General features: G+C 40.6%; 1 protein-coding gene across 3 annotated transcripts in view; it reads left to right on the top strand.

The window, feature by feature from the left end:
* Positions 1-13,431, top strand: part of TPD52 (tumor protein D52) — a 119,071-nt gene that overhangs the window by 44,877 nt on the left and 60,763 nt on the right. For 2 of the 3 annotated variants that reach the window (XM_040686931.2, XM_040686932.2), the window contains exon 2: positions 12,230-12,411. In XM_040686931.2, the coding sequence (XP_040542865.1) occupies positions 12,230-12,411 (182 nt within the window). Of the gene's footprint in view, positions 1-1,011; positions 1,022-12,229; positions 12,412-13,431 lie in introns of all 3 variants that reach the window. The other variant, XM_046926560.1, reaches the window with a different exon arrangement.

Genomic DNA, 13,431 nt, shown 5'->3' with positions numbered 1-13,431 from the left:
GATTGTATCCTGGGTTTACTGAGAGTGGTGACGCACTGGAACAGGTTGCCCACGGAGGTTGTGGATGCCCCATCCCTGGAGGCATTCAAGGCCACGCTGGATGTGGCTCTGGGCAGCCTGGTCTGGTGGTTGGCGACCCTGCACATAGCAGGGGGTTGGAATGAGATGATCACTGTGGTCCTTTTCAACCCAGGCCATTCTATGATTCCATGATCCTTGTTGTGGAGGTGTTACAATTTGAATTTCACTTCTGCGATTGATGTGCTCACTATGCAACCTTAGAGGCAATTGTATTTAATAATGTGTATGCATAAGAACTTGCAGTTGTGTGAAAAATATGTAGTTTGGTCTGCAGACCACAGAGTAAATTTCATAGTGGTTTTCCATCTCTGCAGAAGAAAAGTATCAGGTATGTACAAAATGGTGACTTTTCAATGGGTTGGTATCACTAAATGATCACAGCTAATTTCCTGAATAGATCAGAAATTATTCCTTCAAAAATGTATATCTGTAGGTAGCTCTGAAAGTAATGCCTCCTCTTTATTTTCCATTTAAACCACAATAGATACAAAGAGCAAGATAACATTATGTGATAGAGGAAATTCTCAGCTGCATAGCACTCTTTTTCAGCACAGTCACCACCATCAGCTGTGCATTTTCACCAGTGATGAAGAAGAGCCTGCATGCTGCACTCAAATATTTTCACGAGTGCTGAAACGCTGCACCCACTGCCTCACGGTGCTCACAGCCACAGTTTGGTCTCTGTAGCCATTCAGCAGGCATCATGAATGTAAATGGATGCCATTTTTTTCCATGTGAAGGAGTTAAATGACAGCTCTTTGCTTCATATTCACTTCCATTGTGTCAGAGTGCCCCTCTGCTGCCATCTGTTGCACAGTAACAGCATGTAACGGAATATTAGTGGGAAGGTTCAACCTCTACTGCCTCACCACCAACATCTGCCTCTGGAGCGCTGGGCCAACAGAATAAAATAGGAAGCATTACTTTCAGAGCAGCCCTCGTAGTTTCGCATTTGTTTTGCAGGACAGATGTTCAGGAATTTCAGGTAAATTTTTGTTACTGTTTTCAGAAATGAAGTATCATTGGTCATAAAGACAAGAAAGATGATAAAAAGTGTTTTAGTAGGTGATAGAAAGAGCTGTCATAGCTGCTTGTATTTCAGGGTAGAGGTTTAAAACCAAGACACAAAAGCAGTAGTTCTGAAGGAGTGTATTACTCTGTTACAAAGGTACGTGTGTATTCTTTATGAAGAATACACATCTGTGTTGCTTAAGCAGCACCTTGGTAACCTGGGTTAAAACTAATGAGTAACACTTATTGTTTTGATTAATAATCCGCATAATTTTCAGTCTTAACAAATAGTTTTAGATAGCTTTAGGGTTAGACAGGAATTGAAATCCTTCCCAGCAGTCAGCAAGTATGGTTTCCTTTTGGGAATCCATGGATCCATGGACTAGGCTCACCCTGGGCTACAGATTGCCCTGGTGTAGAGATGAGGTGATTTCTCTTCAGAACTAAACTGAAGAGCTGAATGTTTTGGATGTCGTGCCTGCTGTGACTCCTGCTGTGCTCAGCACGCAGGTGGGGGGGGGATTCCACTTCTGAGAGCTGATCTCGTTTAGGAACTCTCTGCAACTCTTGGTTCTTTTTTTTTTTTTTTTTTCATCTCTTTTCATATATTACAAAAAGTAGTAAGAGTTGTCTTTTAAAGAAGCCTTATTTTCCAATTTCTGCCCAGTGTATCTAATGAAGATTTGAAGATAACTGGAGAACCTTCATTTTATAACAACGAAAGTTGGCGTTGAGTCAACCAGTGCAGCAGGTTGCAAATGTATAGGATTTGGGGGGGTAACCCTCTATGGTTTTGGTAGTATTCAAATGTATTAGCAATGTAACCTCGCTGCTCTCAGCTTCAAATGGAGAATGGATTTGCATCACAAGAATTTTCAGAAAGGGACCAGAAGCAGCTACAGGTGCTTATTTCCTTGGGATGCAGCTGTGATGGTTTTCCCCTGTCCAGATGTACTCTGTGGTTCTATGCTGATCGTCCTAAACATTGTTGCTTAACATCACGGAAGAAAAGAGATACAGAGACATGTCTAAAATTTATATAACATAAAATCCAGAGTCCAACAAAACAGAGTATAGTTTATATAACGTTAATAAGGGGCAGATTTATATGTAACTGAGTCAGAAGTCACCCGGTTTTAGATTTACTAAGGTAGTGCATTGTGTGCTATAAGGCATACAGGGACAGTCTATGAATTCCTAAAGAAAAACAAATTACATTTCTTGTATGAACAGTGTTCCTACATTTGATTTGATTTCCTACATTTGATTTTGATTCTGGAGAAGAGAAGGCTGCGGGGTGAGCTCATTGCAGCCTTTCAGTATCTAAAGGGAACCTATAAACAGGGGAGTCAACTCTTTACAAGGGTAGATAATGGCAGGACAAGGGGAAATGGTTTTAAGTTGAAGGAGGGAAGGTTTAGGTTGGATGTCAGGGGGAACTTCTTTACTATGAGAGTGGTGAGGTGCTGGAACGGGCTGCCCAGAGAGGCTGTGGATGCCCCATCCATCCCTGGAGGTGTTCAAGGCCAGGTTGGATGGGGCCCTGGGCAGCCTGGTCTAGTATTAAATATGGAGGTTGGTGGCCACGCATGTGGCAGGGGGGTTGGAGCTTCATGATACTTGAGATCCCTTCCAACCCAAGCCATTCTATTATTCTGTGATTCTGTGATTCTGTGATTTAGCGGTGTGTAGTAAGACGTTGGTGACAAGTCATCTTCCAAAATACATGCTCTTTTGTCAGCTTAGAGAACTGTTCTCATCCTGCATCTAGATGGTGAGTTGTAGAAATATCCATCATCAAACAGGTAGAAGCTTTGGAAAGCCTTGACAGCGCTGTGAAGAGTGTTTTGTACAGCTAAGAAGTTGTGATATTTGAAGTGCAGTTCAGGAAAGCCTGTTAGGCATTCCTCACAGCTTACAAATCCTATTCCTGTGATCTTTTTTTTTTTTTTTCTGAGTTCTGCTTGATCCTACCTGAAAAATGTAATTAGAAGATACAGAAGGGTAGTTTCCACCATGATGCTGCACTGGTTAAGTGCTACGTGTGTTTGGTTAAGCGCTACTTGCATCTCTTTAGAACACGCTTACTTGGCAGTATTACGTTGTTCATTATGAGAACAATATGTATACAATTGCGACATACAAATATAATGCTGTCTGCACAGCTGAAACACTTCCAACTAGAAGTTATTCTGCAGGCAGAAATAAAGTGATATCCTTCAGTCAGCATTGCAATGAGTGCCAAAATATGGAGCTTGATGGAAGGTTGAGAGCAGGGTAAAGACTGGACTTCAAGTATGAACATCATTCGCTTTCAAATACCGTGTGGTGAATCTTTCATTATTTTTAAAATATAAGAGTAATCCTTTCTCAGTTGGCAGCCAATATATAATTTAAAAACACTTAAAAAAAAAAAAAAAAAAGTGGAAGCAGTGTGTGGGAGTTGGATTAGAAATTGTGTTTAATAAGTTTCCAAGCAGAATCTTTCTGTGCCGTATGGTGACTATGGCAGCAATCGTACTCACCTGTTACAACTTCTGTGGCCTTCTTTAGTTCCTTTTGGATAATAACTGCAAAGTATGGAAGTCCTATTCTTAATGTAACTGAAGTTTGGTTCTTACAAAATGGGCACAAAATGAAGATTTTTTCAGTGAAAACCAGTTCTAGAATGCAGTTCACATTAGCTCTGTAGATAGTGTTGTGTACTGGCCCCCTTCTTAGTACCAGCTCTTCCAAGGTGGAAGTCAGTGAGTTGGCTCAACTCTTACAGATCTCCTTTGGAGTTATATGTCCGGAGGTGTCACTGCTTGCATATAGCATAGGGAAGAATGGTATCTGTGTTATTGAAATTGTAGTGGATACTTAGATGACTGAAGATTAAACAATTGAGTTTTAGGTTGCAGAGGGCCACTATGGCTATCTAGTCTGACTTTCACACAAAGTACTGCATTTTCAGCCATAACATCTTAGATTTTCTTTTTTCTCCCCAAATTGTCAACCGTAATACATGCATGTAAGAAGGCAACATCAGAGGTTCTGTTCCATTATTTCTTTTGGTGTTGGATATCTGTGTAAAGTAGATGTCGATGTGGGATTTCTGACAGGTTCTTTCAAAGTATTAATTGAAAAATAAGATATACTTCACTTTCCAGAGCCCACAGCTCAGCCAACTGCAAACGGATCAGTGAAAGCAATTTGAGTCCCCTGGCTTACAACAGAGGTTTAAAATGCTGTCGGAAGGCTTTGCCCGAGCTGCCCAGAAACGTTCCAGAGAGATGTTGCTTTCTCAGAACGTCCTCATGGTGGGGGTCTTTTCCTCAGACACTTCAGTTGCAGTGCTGCACGCCCCATGGGAGCACTGGGACACGTGGCATACTGGGTGCAGCCGAGTCACTGCCAGAATCTACCTACCTTCGTGGTCCTGGAGGATATGCAGATACGTGGGCTGCCATGGCTGTGCTGCTTGGCCCTCAGTCTGCACTAATGAAAAAAACAAGGGGCCAAGATTTTAAGGAGAGTACCTTACAAATCATTAGACTCACACAGTGAATTGCTTGCCAAAAGTTCTAATATCTTCAGTGAAATGTAAATGATGCTTTGCCAGAACACTTAGTCACTGCTTTCCATTTCAGTTTTACTTCCAGCCTTTTTGGCTGAAGAGATTTGTTTATTTTGCTTTCTAAACTGAAACCACATTTCTGCTTTGTGCTGGGGAAAATGTATGGATGCTCCTCTGCTGGTTGGAACGACTGAAAAAAGTTTGTTTTGCTCTTTGGTGGTTCTTTGGGGATGCGTTTAATTTTAAGGTTGGGATGGGAAATAGCTCTGGACAATTAAAACCTCGAATATGTGAGTTTCTGAATGTTAATAAAGATTTAATAAAGATAAGAATGGAAGCATAGCAGTCAATTTCCTTTATCCTATTCTATTCAACGGAGCTGTTTGCCTTTTTCAGCCATCAATTCTGAGATTGATTTCTTCTACATTTTGAGGTGTTGTGATCTTCTGTGCTCTTCTGACATTAAAGATCCCCTCCAACCCAAACCAATCCATGGTTCTGTTGTTCATATAACGCCTTATTTTAATGGGAAAAAAAAAGGTATTTTCTCCCCCCCCCCCCCAAATTTCCTCTAAAGACACCATTGGCTGTAGACACCATTTATGTTGATTCTAAAGCTGGCTTAAAGCTGGCTGATTTGTTTTTTGGCTGTCACTGAGGCTGCAACATGCATCATTACTCAGGTTTGGACAGAACTTGATGGATATGTTACTGCTGGAATTTCTCTGCTTTTTGTTTGTTTGTGCCTTTAGAAGTGCTGCTGTTCCCTTAATGTCCAAACCCTTTTGTCTTCGGAACATTACGTGCAGAAGAGCAAAGGAGACTTTAAAGCTGGAAAGAGAAATGTTTGGCATCTGCTCCGTTGTGATCCCAGATAGAGCTTTCTGCTGTTTCTTGTGCCGGGCTGCAGATTTTAAATGATTATTGCTAGAATATATTGCATTCCCTGCAGCTAAAATGCTTCTCCTGAAGATTTCAGATCACCATAGTGTGAGATGGTGTACAAGTCTTGTGTATACAGAGCCTGGGCATGGAAAGTCTTTGCAAGGAAAGGAAATTGTAGGAATCTTTTTGTCTTCTTGCTTTCTAGCAGGGAAGTTTCCAGTTTTCTCCTTGATTGCTTTTAGAGCTGTCCTTTGTGACTTTACAGTCATTAATCATAGATATTTCCCTGAATCACTGCTTTTATTTCTGCTTTGAATCACGGGTCTTTCTTTTATGCTTTCTCTTTGGACCGTTTTCCTTCAGTAGCTTTATTAAATGACACAAATCTTGCTTTTGTTTCAGTTTTTCTACGGTAGTTAATTTTCAAAACGCTTTATTAGCGAGAATGATATGCTACCTTCTCACCATCATCTGTTTTCATGGAATAAAATGGGAAAGCCTCTCATTTTAGGGAAACTGAAGAGATCTTCCTCGTCTTTGTGGTGGTCCAATATGGACAGTGAGTTGAATCTGTTGGCAAACAGTCTGAACTTCCGTTGTTTGATTTTAAGTTTTATTTTTTTAGATAGGACAAAACCTCTCACCATAAATAAGGGGGAAACAGCTGTATTACAGTGGGAACATTGCAAAACACAGTGGAATTGAAAAGAGTGAACTCTTGAGTTCACGCTGTCTTTGATTATAACTGTATGCTATCGATGGGATTTTACTGAGCTTTGAATCCCATTCAGCAGCTTATGAACTTCATTAGTTGAATTTTGCTGGCAGTTGTATATAATTACTTGCACAACTACAGCTGACACTTGTGACCTAATTTGCTTTATGCAGAGCTGTGTGAAGAATAATCTGGTTGGTTTTTTTTTAATATTGTGCATAGCCTCACCTCTGCTTTGTCCATAAATACTAAATAACATTTAAATATTTGCCTTATTAAATGCTTCACAATTAAAAATTAGATTTCAGTTAAGACTGTGAATAGCAGTCAAACGTGTTAGGCACTGGGGCATCAGGCTGGGTGTGTATGATGTGTAGTCGCTGTGTGGGAATACTGTATTGTAGCTGGCAATAAGCAGAATGTTCTCTTTAGTACTGTTTGAGACTGGAAATTTAGGAAAACAAAATACTTCTGGTATTCCTTTGAAATTCTTTTCTTTTTCAAGTGATAGATGTGAGATGGTGAAGGTTCCTGTTATACTGAGGTGATGGCTCCTGGCTGCATTGCTGCTCACATGAACGCCCAAGTGATGGTTTGCAGTCATATTTCTTGTTTCATAGACTCGTAGAATGGTTTAGGTTGGAAGGGATCTGTGTATGACAGGTGCAAGGAGGATTTTGATTCTATTTTCTGTTAAACATATGTGTTGATAATAAGTCTGTGAACCCCTGGCCTTCAGGGCTATAGCTCACACTGCCTAAAGAAAGGGAAGTAGGCACCAACCTCCTGTAGCAAACTGTGAATCACTGTGAACCATTACTTTATTGAGGCCTACAACTACTTTTACAGAATTCCTTGTATTTAAGCTTACATCCAATTAACGGTGCACACTCTTAGTAGTAACAGTGGATAGAAAAGCAAGGTCCGGTGGGCTATGAGTTTTTTTAGGTTGCTGGTTGAAATAAGTGCCTTATCAATATATATGTATGGTCAGGTGAAGGCTCAATGAATTTTAATATTCCTTATAGCAGAATCTCTGTCTTCTCTATTTACTAAATAAAATAATATGTGTTGAATGAGATCTCAGGGTCTTTGGTTCAGACCCATAGTTCCAAACAACAAAACCTTGGGTCAGAGTGCTCAGGACCTTTTCCAGTCAGGTTTGGGCATCTCGCAGCCATTTTGCCTTTAGCTGTTGTGGCATCGTACCAACTTGTTATTCCACATCAAAACCTTTCTAGCTATGTGTGGCAGTGCTGAGGAGACAGATTTCATAGTTAAATAGAGGATTGCAGTCTTTGCATGCTGCTTGCTGCTGATGTGTCTTCTCCCCCCCAGCTGTAGCCCTCTGATTACCAATCTCCCATCTCACTTCTCCATGTTTTATCCATATCTCCTGCATTCCGACATGCGAGCTGCTTGTCTTTGCAAGCACACACAAAACGTGTAGCTAGGGTTTGAAAGTTGTCTTGTGCAGTGGGTGGGATAGGACCACCCTGCTTGTATAGTCAGAGGCTTTGCTCCAGAATCTGGATGCTACTTTCCTGCATTGGAGTTACTCCTTTCATTTGGACCTTATTGGGGTTTAAATCTGTGACTTTTTAAACTCTCTGGTTAGTATTTATAATCTTGCAGAATATTTTGTTATTGAAAGAGCTGCATTTTTATTATTATTATTAAACTATGTGCAGAGAGAGTGGAAGGCATCCAAATATTTATGAATAACTTTCAACCCTAGAAAATTAGAAGGCAAATCAAACAGGCTAGGAGTTTAAGGGGAAAAAGAAGTCTTTACACTTCAGCTTCTTGAGAAGAATGTTCTGTTTGTGCGTCTGACTCTTTCATGGTCTCCAGCTTTTGTTACTAGATCGTGAGTGATCAATTCATTGTATTAACCAGAGAAGAGTACTGTTTTACTGTCTTACTGTTTTTCTGTAGCCCCATTGTAGGGAGTGCAGGTAAGGAGATTTGGAAATCATGGAGGAAAGTACTCCTCAAAGTGCCATTAAATCTCCTTAAAAAAATGAGGTAAGTTCCTCCCTAATGAAAGCTCCTTTAGTTTATGCAAAGAACTGGGAAAAATGCTGTATTTTAGCTTGTTCTTTGTTTCTACGCTGTTCCCAGATGTATTCTTTATGGGATGATTCAGTTGAGTCTTCCCATGATTCCTATATACTTGAATTAGATCTTCATGCTCCTGAGAAGTTCCTCTCCAGGGAGCAGAATGAAGACAACCATGGACTTGTAGACCAGCGATACCATTGAAGTAGATTGCACGAAATTCTTGGAAAACTGTCCATAGTGAACAGTGACAACTGAATTCTTGGTACATGGGCTAAGTCGGGTCTTGCCGACTTTACATTCTAGGAAGGAACCAATACATCTATCAGTGTAAAAAGATAGCATTGTGTGTTGTGTACAGAGATTATTTCCCGGGTGAGTTTGCATGGGGGAGGAGAGCTTTGGGTCTGTGTTTTTTCCTGCCAGGGAGACTTAACGATGTTATTAACTAGAATCTCCTCTGGAGATATTCAGAATTTGTTTGGGTGCTTTCTTGTGCGACCTAATGTAGGGAGCCTGCTTTAGCAGGGGGGTTGGACTATGTGATCTCCAGAGGTCCCTTCCAACCCCTGTGATTTTGTGATGCTGCATACAGTGTGCCATCATGAAAGGAACAGGAATGATGTGAATGCAGTTTATCAGTGACACAAGTCTAGTTGCAGGCCAGTATTTAGCAGTGTATCTCAGGGGTCAGTACTGGCAGAAAAGGTCCTGGGGGTTTCGGTGGACACCAGGTTGAACATGAGTCAGCTATGTGCCCTTGCTGTCAAGAAGGCATGTGGTATCCTGACTGCAATAGGCAAAGTAGTGCCAGCAGGTGGGGGATGTGATCCTTTCTGCAGCGCTGGTGAGGCCACACCTGGAGTGCTGTGTCCAGTTGTGGGCTCCCCAATGCAGGAGAGACATGGATGAACTCAAGAGGGCCTAACACAGGGCCACAAAGATAATGAAGAGCATGGAGCGCCTCTCCTGTGAGAAAAGGCTGAGAGAGCTGGAACTACTCAGCTTGGAAAAGAGCTCTATTGTAAATTACTAAGACTTGAAGGAATTTCTGAAGGACCCTAGAGAGATTTTTGTAAAATGTTTAGTCTCAGAGCAGGTGAAGTATTTGGGAGGGTGATCCATTTGAAAACACAGTCTTCTGAAGAGCTAACATCTCTACTGGTTGATGGTCCCGAGTTTGTGTCTCTGTCTTCAACATTATATATACTGCCATTCTGGATTTAAATTATATGTATTCTTGAGTCCCTGCACACAGGAGTCCCAGTAGTTGGACTTGATGACCCTTGTGGATCCCTTCCACCCCATAATATTCTAAGATTCTATACATTACCTCTTGACTATGTTAATTTTTGCTTGGAAAAGTTGTTTTTATGTGTGGCACCTAGCTGCTCTTTCTGGATGTCCAGAGCAAATCCTTTGCTGTGAGCATTTCGGGTATAATTTTCCCAGTGATTGTCTTTGCTGTTATTTTCCTTGGAAAAGCTGAACTCAGGAGCACAGGATTGAGAAATGGAGTAGTGCTGGTTGGGAAAGGAAGGATTAAAACAATCAGCAAAAGAGCCACAGACAATGGACAAAGTAGTTAACCGTGGAGTTATGTTGTGTTTGACTGGCATTGCTTGGTGCTGAGTGACAAGCTGTAACTAAGATGTCATTCATCATCTTTGCAAACAATGTTTGTGATCCCAAATGATAATAGATGATAGAAAAGGGCTTATTACTGTATAACTTTAGATGGGCAAGCAGTTGAACTCCAAGGCAAGTGAGTGATTTTTGAACCTCCAGTGATTTTATAATGAGAATATCAGTAGAAGACCTCTGAATTTTGCACTTTTTGGTATTGCAGTTTCCCTTAAAGCAGATTTCCTAGTTTCTGTATGAGGATTGATGTGTAATCTCTTGCCTAGATGGAGTCATTTTGAAGGGGTGATCACTTTGAATGCAAGATTATGGCTTCTGCGTTGAATTAAGTTGCATGTAGATTATTACCATTGCCCCATCAATTCGGATACATCTCATGCAAGTACTTCCTCTTATTGTTTCCTCTGTTTTGCATATACTCTTGAAGCACTTACAAATGTGTCCAATGCAGTTAATTTTTATGTATTTGAATTTAGACTGCATTGTAAATTCCTATGCTTGAAACCCTATGTGATAGTAGCACTCCTGTATGAAATCCTACTTCTCCACTGGTGGTTTACTATCACCAGCAGCTTGATTTCGGTGTGCGTGTGTGTGTTGGAAGGCACGTTGTTCAGCCCATGTCCTCAGGATGCTACATTTGAGCTGTTCCATTTTCTGAAGCAGCAAACTGGGCGGGGTGTCAGCTTTCTAGCTGTTAATTCCTGAGGTTATATCATGTCTGAACAGCCCGCACTGTTTGTGCATTCCAGGAAAACTGGAATTCCAAACTGTTGCTTGTTTTGACTTCCTTGAGAGGGAAAGTTTCCAAGTGTGCGAATTGAAAATGATGGCATTCTTCTCTGTTCGTAGGAAATGTAGATGACTTTTCAGTGTGTGCTTGGAGCAGTCAGCAGAAAGTATCTCTGCTCCTCTCCCCACCCCCAGCTCTGTCATGTTTGGTAAATAACGTTTGCAGATGCAAGATGTCTTTTGTCTGTGGTCCAGGAAGGCATGGTTTTGATTCTTTGATTTAAATAACTTGCAGCTTGATCTGGTGGGTGGTAACCCTGCCCATGGCAGGGGGTTGGACCAACCTAGGTGATCTCCCTTCCAACCTAAGCCATTCTGTGACAAAGGAAGAAAATTGTTGATGTGCATTACCTTTGCTGTTGTGATACACACTACAATGTTATTGGTTCCCACTGCTCTATACTACAGTGTCATGGAAAGCCAGGGAGAAACAGTCAGTGCTAGCCTCTGTTCTGAGGGCTTAGTAAGTGTAAAGAGTTTATAGTGCTTTGTTTACAAATTCTGGGTTACTCTTGCTTTCTCACTGGTGAGAGGGGTGTGATTTAGTTAAACTTCATGCCCTGAATTCATAGAATCATTAAGGTTGGAAAAGACCTCTAGGATCATGTACTCCAATTGTGAACCCATCACCACCATGCCCACTAACCACATCCCTTGATGCCACACCTCCATGTGTTTCTTGAGCACATTCAGGATGGTGACCCCACCACCCCCTGGGCAGCCTGTTCTCATTCATTACCACTCTTTCAGAGAAGAAATTTTTCCTAACATCCAACCTTGTGGGGCAATTTCAGGCCCAAGTTCCTCTGCGCTGAGCAGAGCTTTGAGGGGCCACAAATTCTGTGCCCATGTATCCCTGTCACACTGACATGCTGTGCTGAACATCTTTACTCACTGCATTATCTGACTGGAAATAGTAATTCACTGTGAGAATGCTTAGCAACATTTCTTCTCTCCTCTTCAATAAAATGATTCCCTTTGATTCACCTGTTGGATTTCAGTTACTGATTGTTCATTTTTTTCTTAACATCTTAGATCAGTCCTGTGTATGTTTTCTACTTCTGCTGTTTTGTCAAAATAGTTTTGTTCTTTTAAGTGAAGATTTAAGTACTATTCATTAAAAAACAGTTGCATGAATAATTGCAGGGTACTGATTCTGCTTTGGTTTTCACAAAGGAGGTAACAAAAATACGGGATATGTTCTTTGCAGGGCGAATTTTGGGAATCCATTTTAGAGTTAACTTGCCCAACCAGTAGTAGAATATGTCGTAGTCTTAGACTTAGTCTTCTATATGTGAAATATTTTGGGGTTGGAGAAATGTAACAGATGTCTCCCAAGAAGTCTTAATAAAAATGCACCAGAAGCATGAAATCTTTACTTGTAATTTAGAGAACGAAGGCCTTTTTTTATCTTATGACTTTGATTCATTTCCTCCTCGAGATGATATCTTTTGTGAAATGATACTTTTCTTTATCTGTAGATTCCTTCAGACAAATCGGAATCCTTTGCATCCATGTTGAGACGCTCACCTTTGATGCAGATGGGACCTGCCAAAGATAAAATCGCCATTGGTCAAATATTCCACATCGTAGAAGATGACCTTTATATAGATTTTGGTGGCAAGTTTCACTGTGTGTGCAAAAGACCAGAAGTAGACGGAAAGTAAGTAATAAATTATGGTAAGCAGTTAAAATAGGTGAATAACGAACTGATAGGTAACTGGACTTGATGATCTTGGACTTTCATGGTTTGTATACGTTACGTGGTTTAAACTAGGCAAGTTAAATCCTTGTGCAGAGCTAATGTCTGTGTAGCTCAGGAGTCATTCTGCTGTATTCATATCTTTTTGTAAATTTGCTTTATTGATATCTACATTAATTATGAAGACCAAAGGAAGCTGGTTTTCTTTAAGGTGTAGGTTGCCTGCAGAACACAAGTTATAGTTTTAGGGTAATTTGGTAACATTTCTATTTTGTGATAACTCATATAATTTTTCTTCAACTGAAATACATGCTGGCAGAAAATTGATAATGGTTTGGTGAGTTTTGTGATAAAATGACATGTGTTTGTGTATGATTTTGCATTTGTTCCTGTTTTTTTCAACAGTTAGTGTGTTCTTCAGTTTGTTTCTTGAAAATAAATAGATCCTTGCAAGTTCTGATCAAGCCAGAGAGCAACTTAGTTACAGTGGTGCTTCGATTACAGATAAGGAAATCTTTTCAGTTTAAGAAGGCGGTACAGTAAAAAGAAGCGTCAGCTTTTCATCGTGAAGGCCTTAAGTCTAACCCATCTACTTCTGTAACATAAACTTAGTATATCTGCATGTGTATGAGAAACCTCTGCTCTCTGATTTTCAAGGAGAAAGCACAGCATATGTGAACAGAATGCAGACTGATTGAATGTTTTTTCCTCAGTTAGAGTCATAGAATGCTTAGAGTTGGAAGAGACCTCTGAAGGCCATCTAGTCCAACGATTCTGTGTCATTTTGCAGCAGCTGCAGTTGAGAATCTCTTCTTTCTGTTTCAAATCTCCTTAAAGGGAGTCTCCTTATTGTCTCATTTCCACTCATGCAGATGGCTTCACCTTTTGGCCAGTGGGGCTTCAGTCTTTGAGAAACAGAGAAATGGTTACTGAGTTCTTAAAATAAGCGTTATGTATGGAAATACTTCTCCGTTTAGTGAA

The sequence above is a fragment of the Gallus gallus genome, chromosome 2, assembly GCF_016699485.2.
Source record: "Gallus gallus isolate bGalGal1 chromosome 2, bGalGal1.mat.broiler.GRCg7b, whole genome shotgun sequence".
NCBI classification, from domain to species: domain Eukaryota; kingdom Metazoa; phylum Chordata; class Aves; order Galliformes; family Phasianidae; genus Gallus; species Gallus gallus.
The sequence above is the reverse complement of the archived record's forward strand: the minus strand, read 5'-3'. Positions and strand labels throughout refer to the sequence as shown.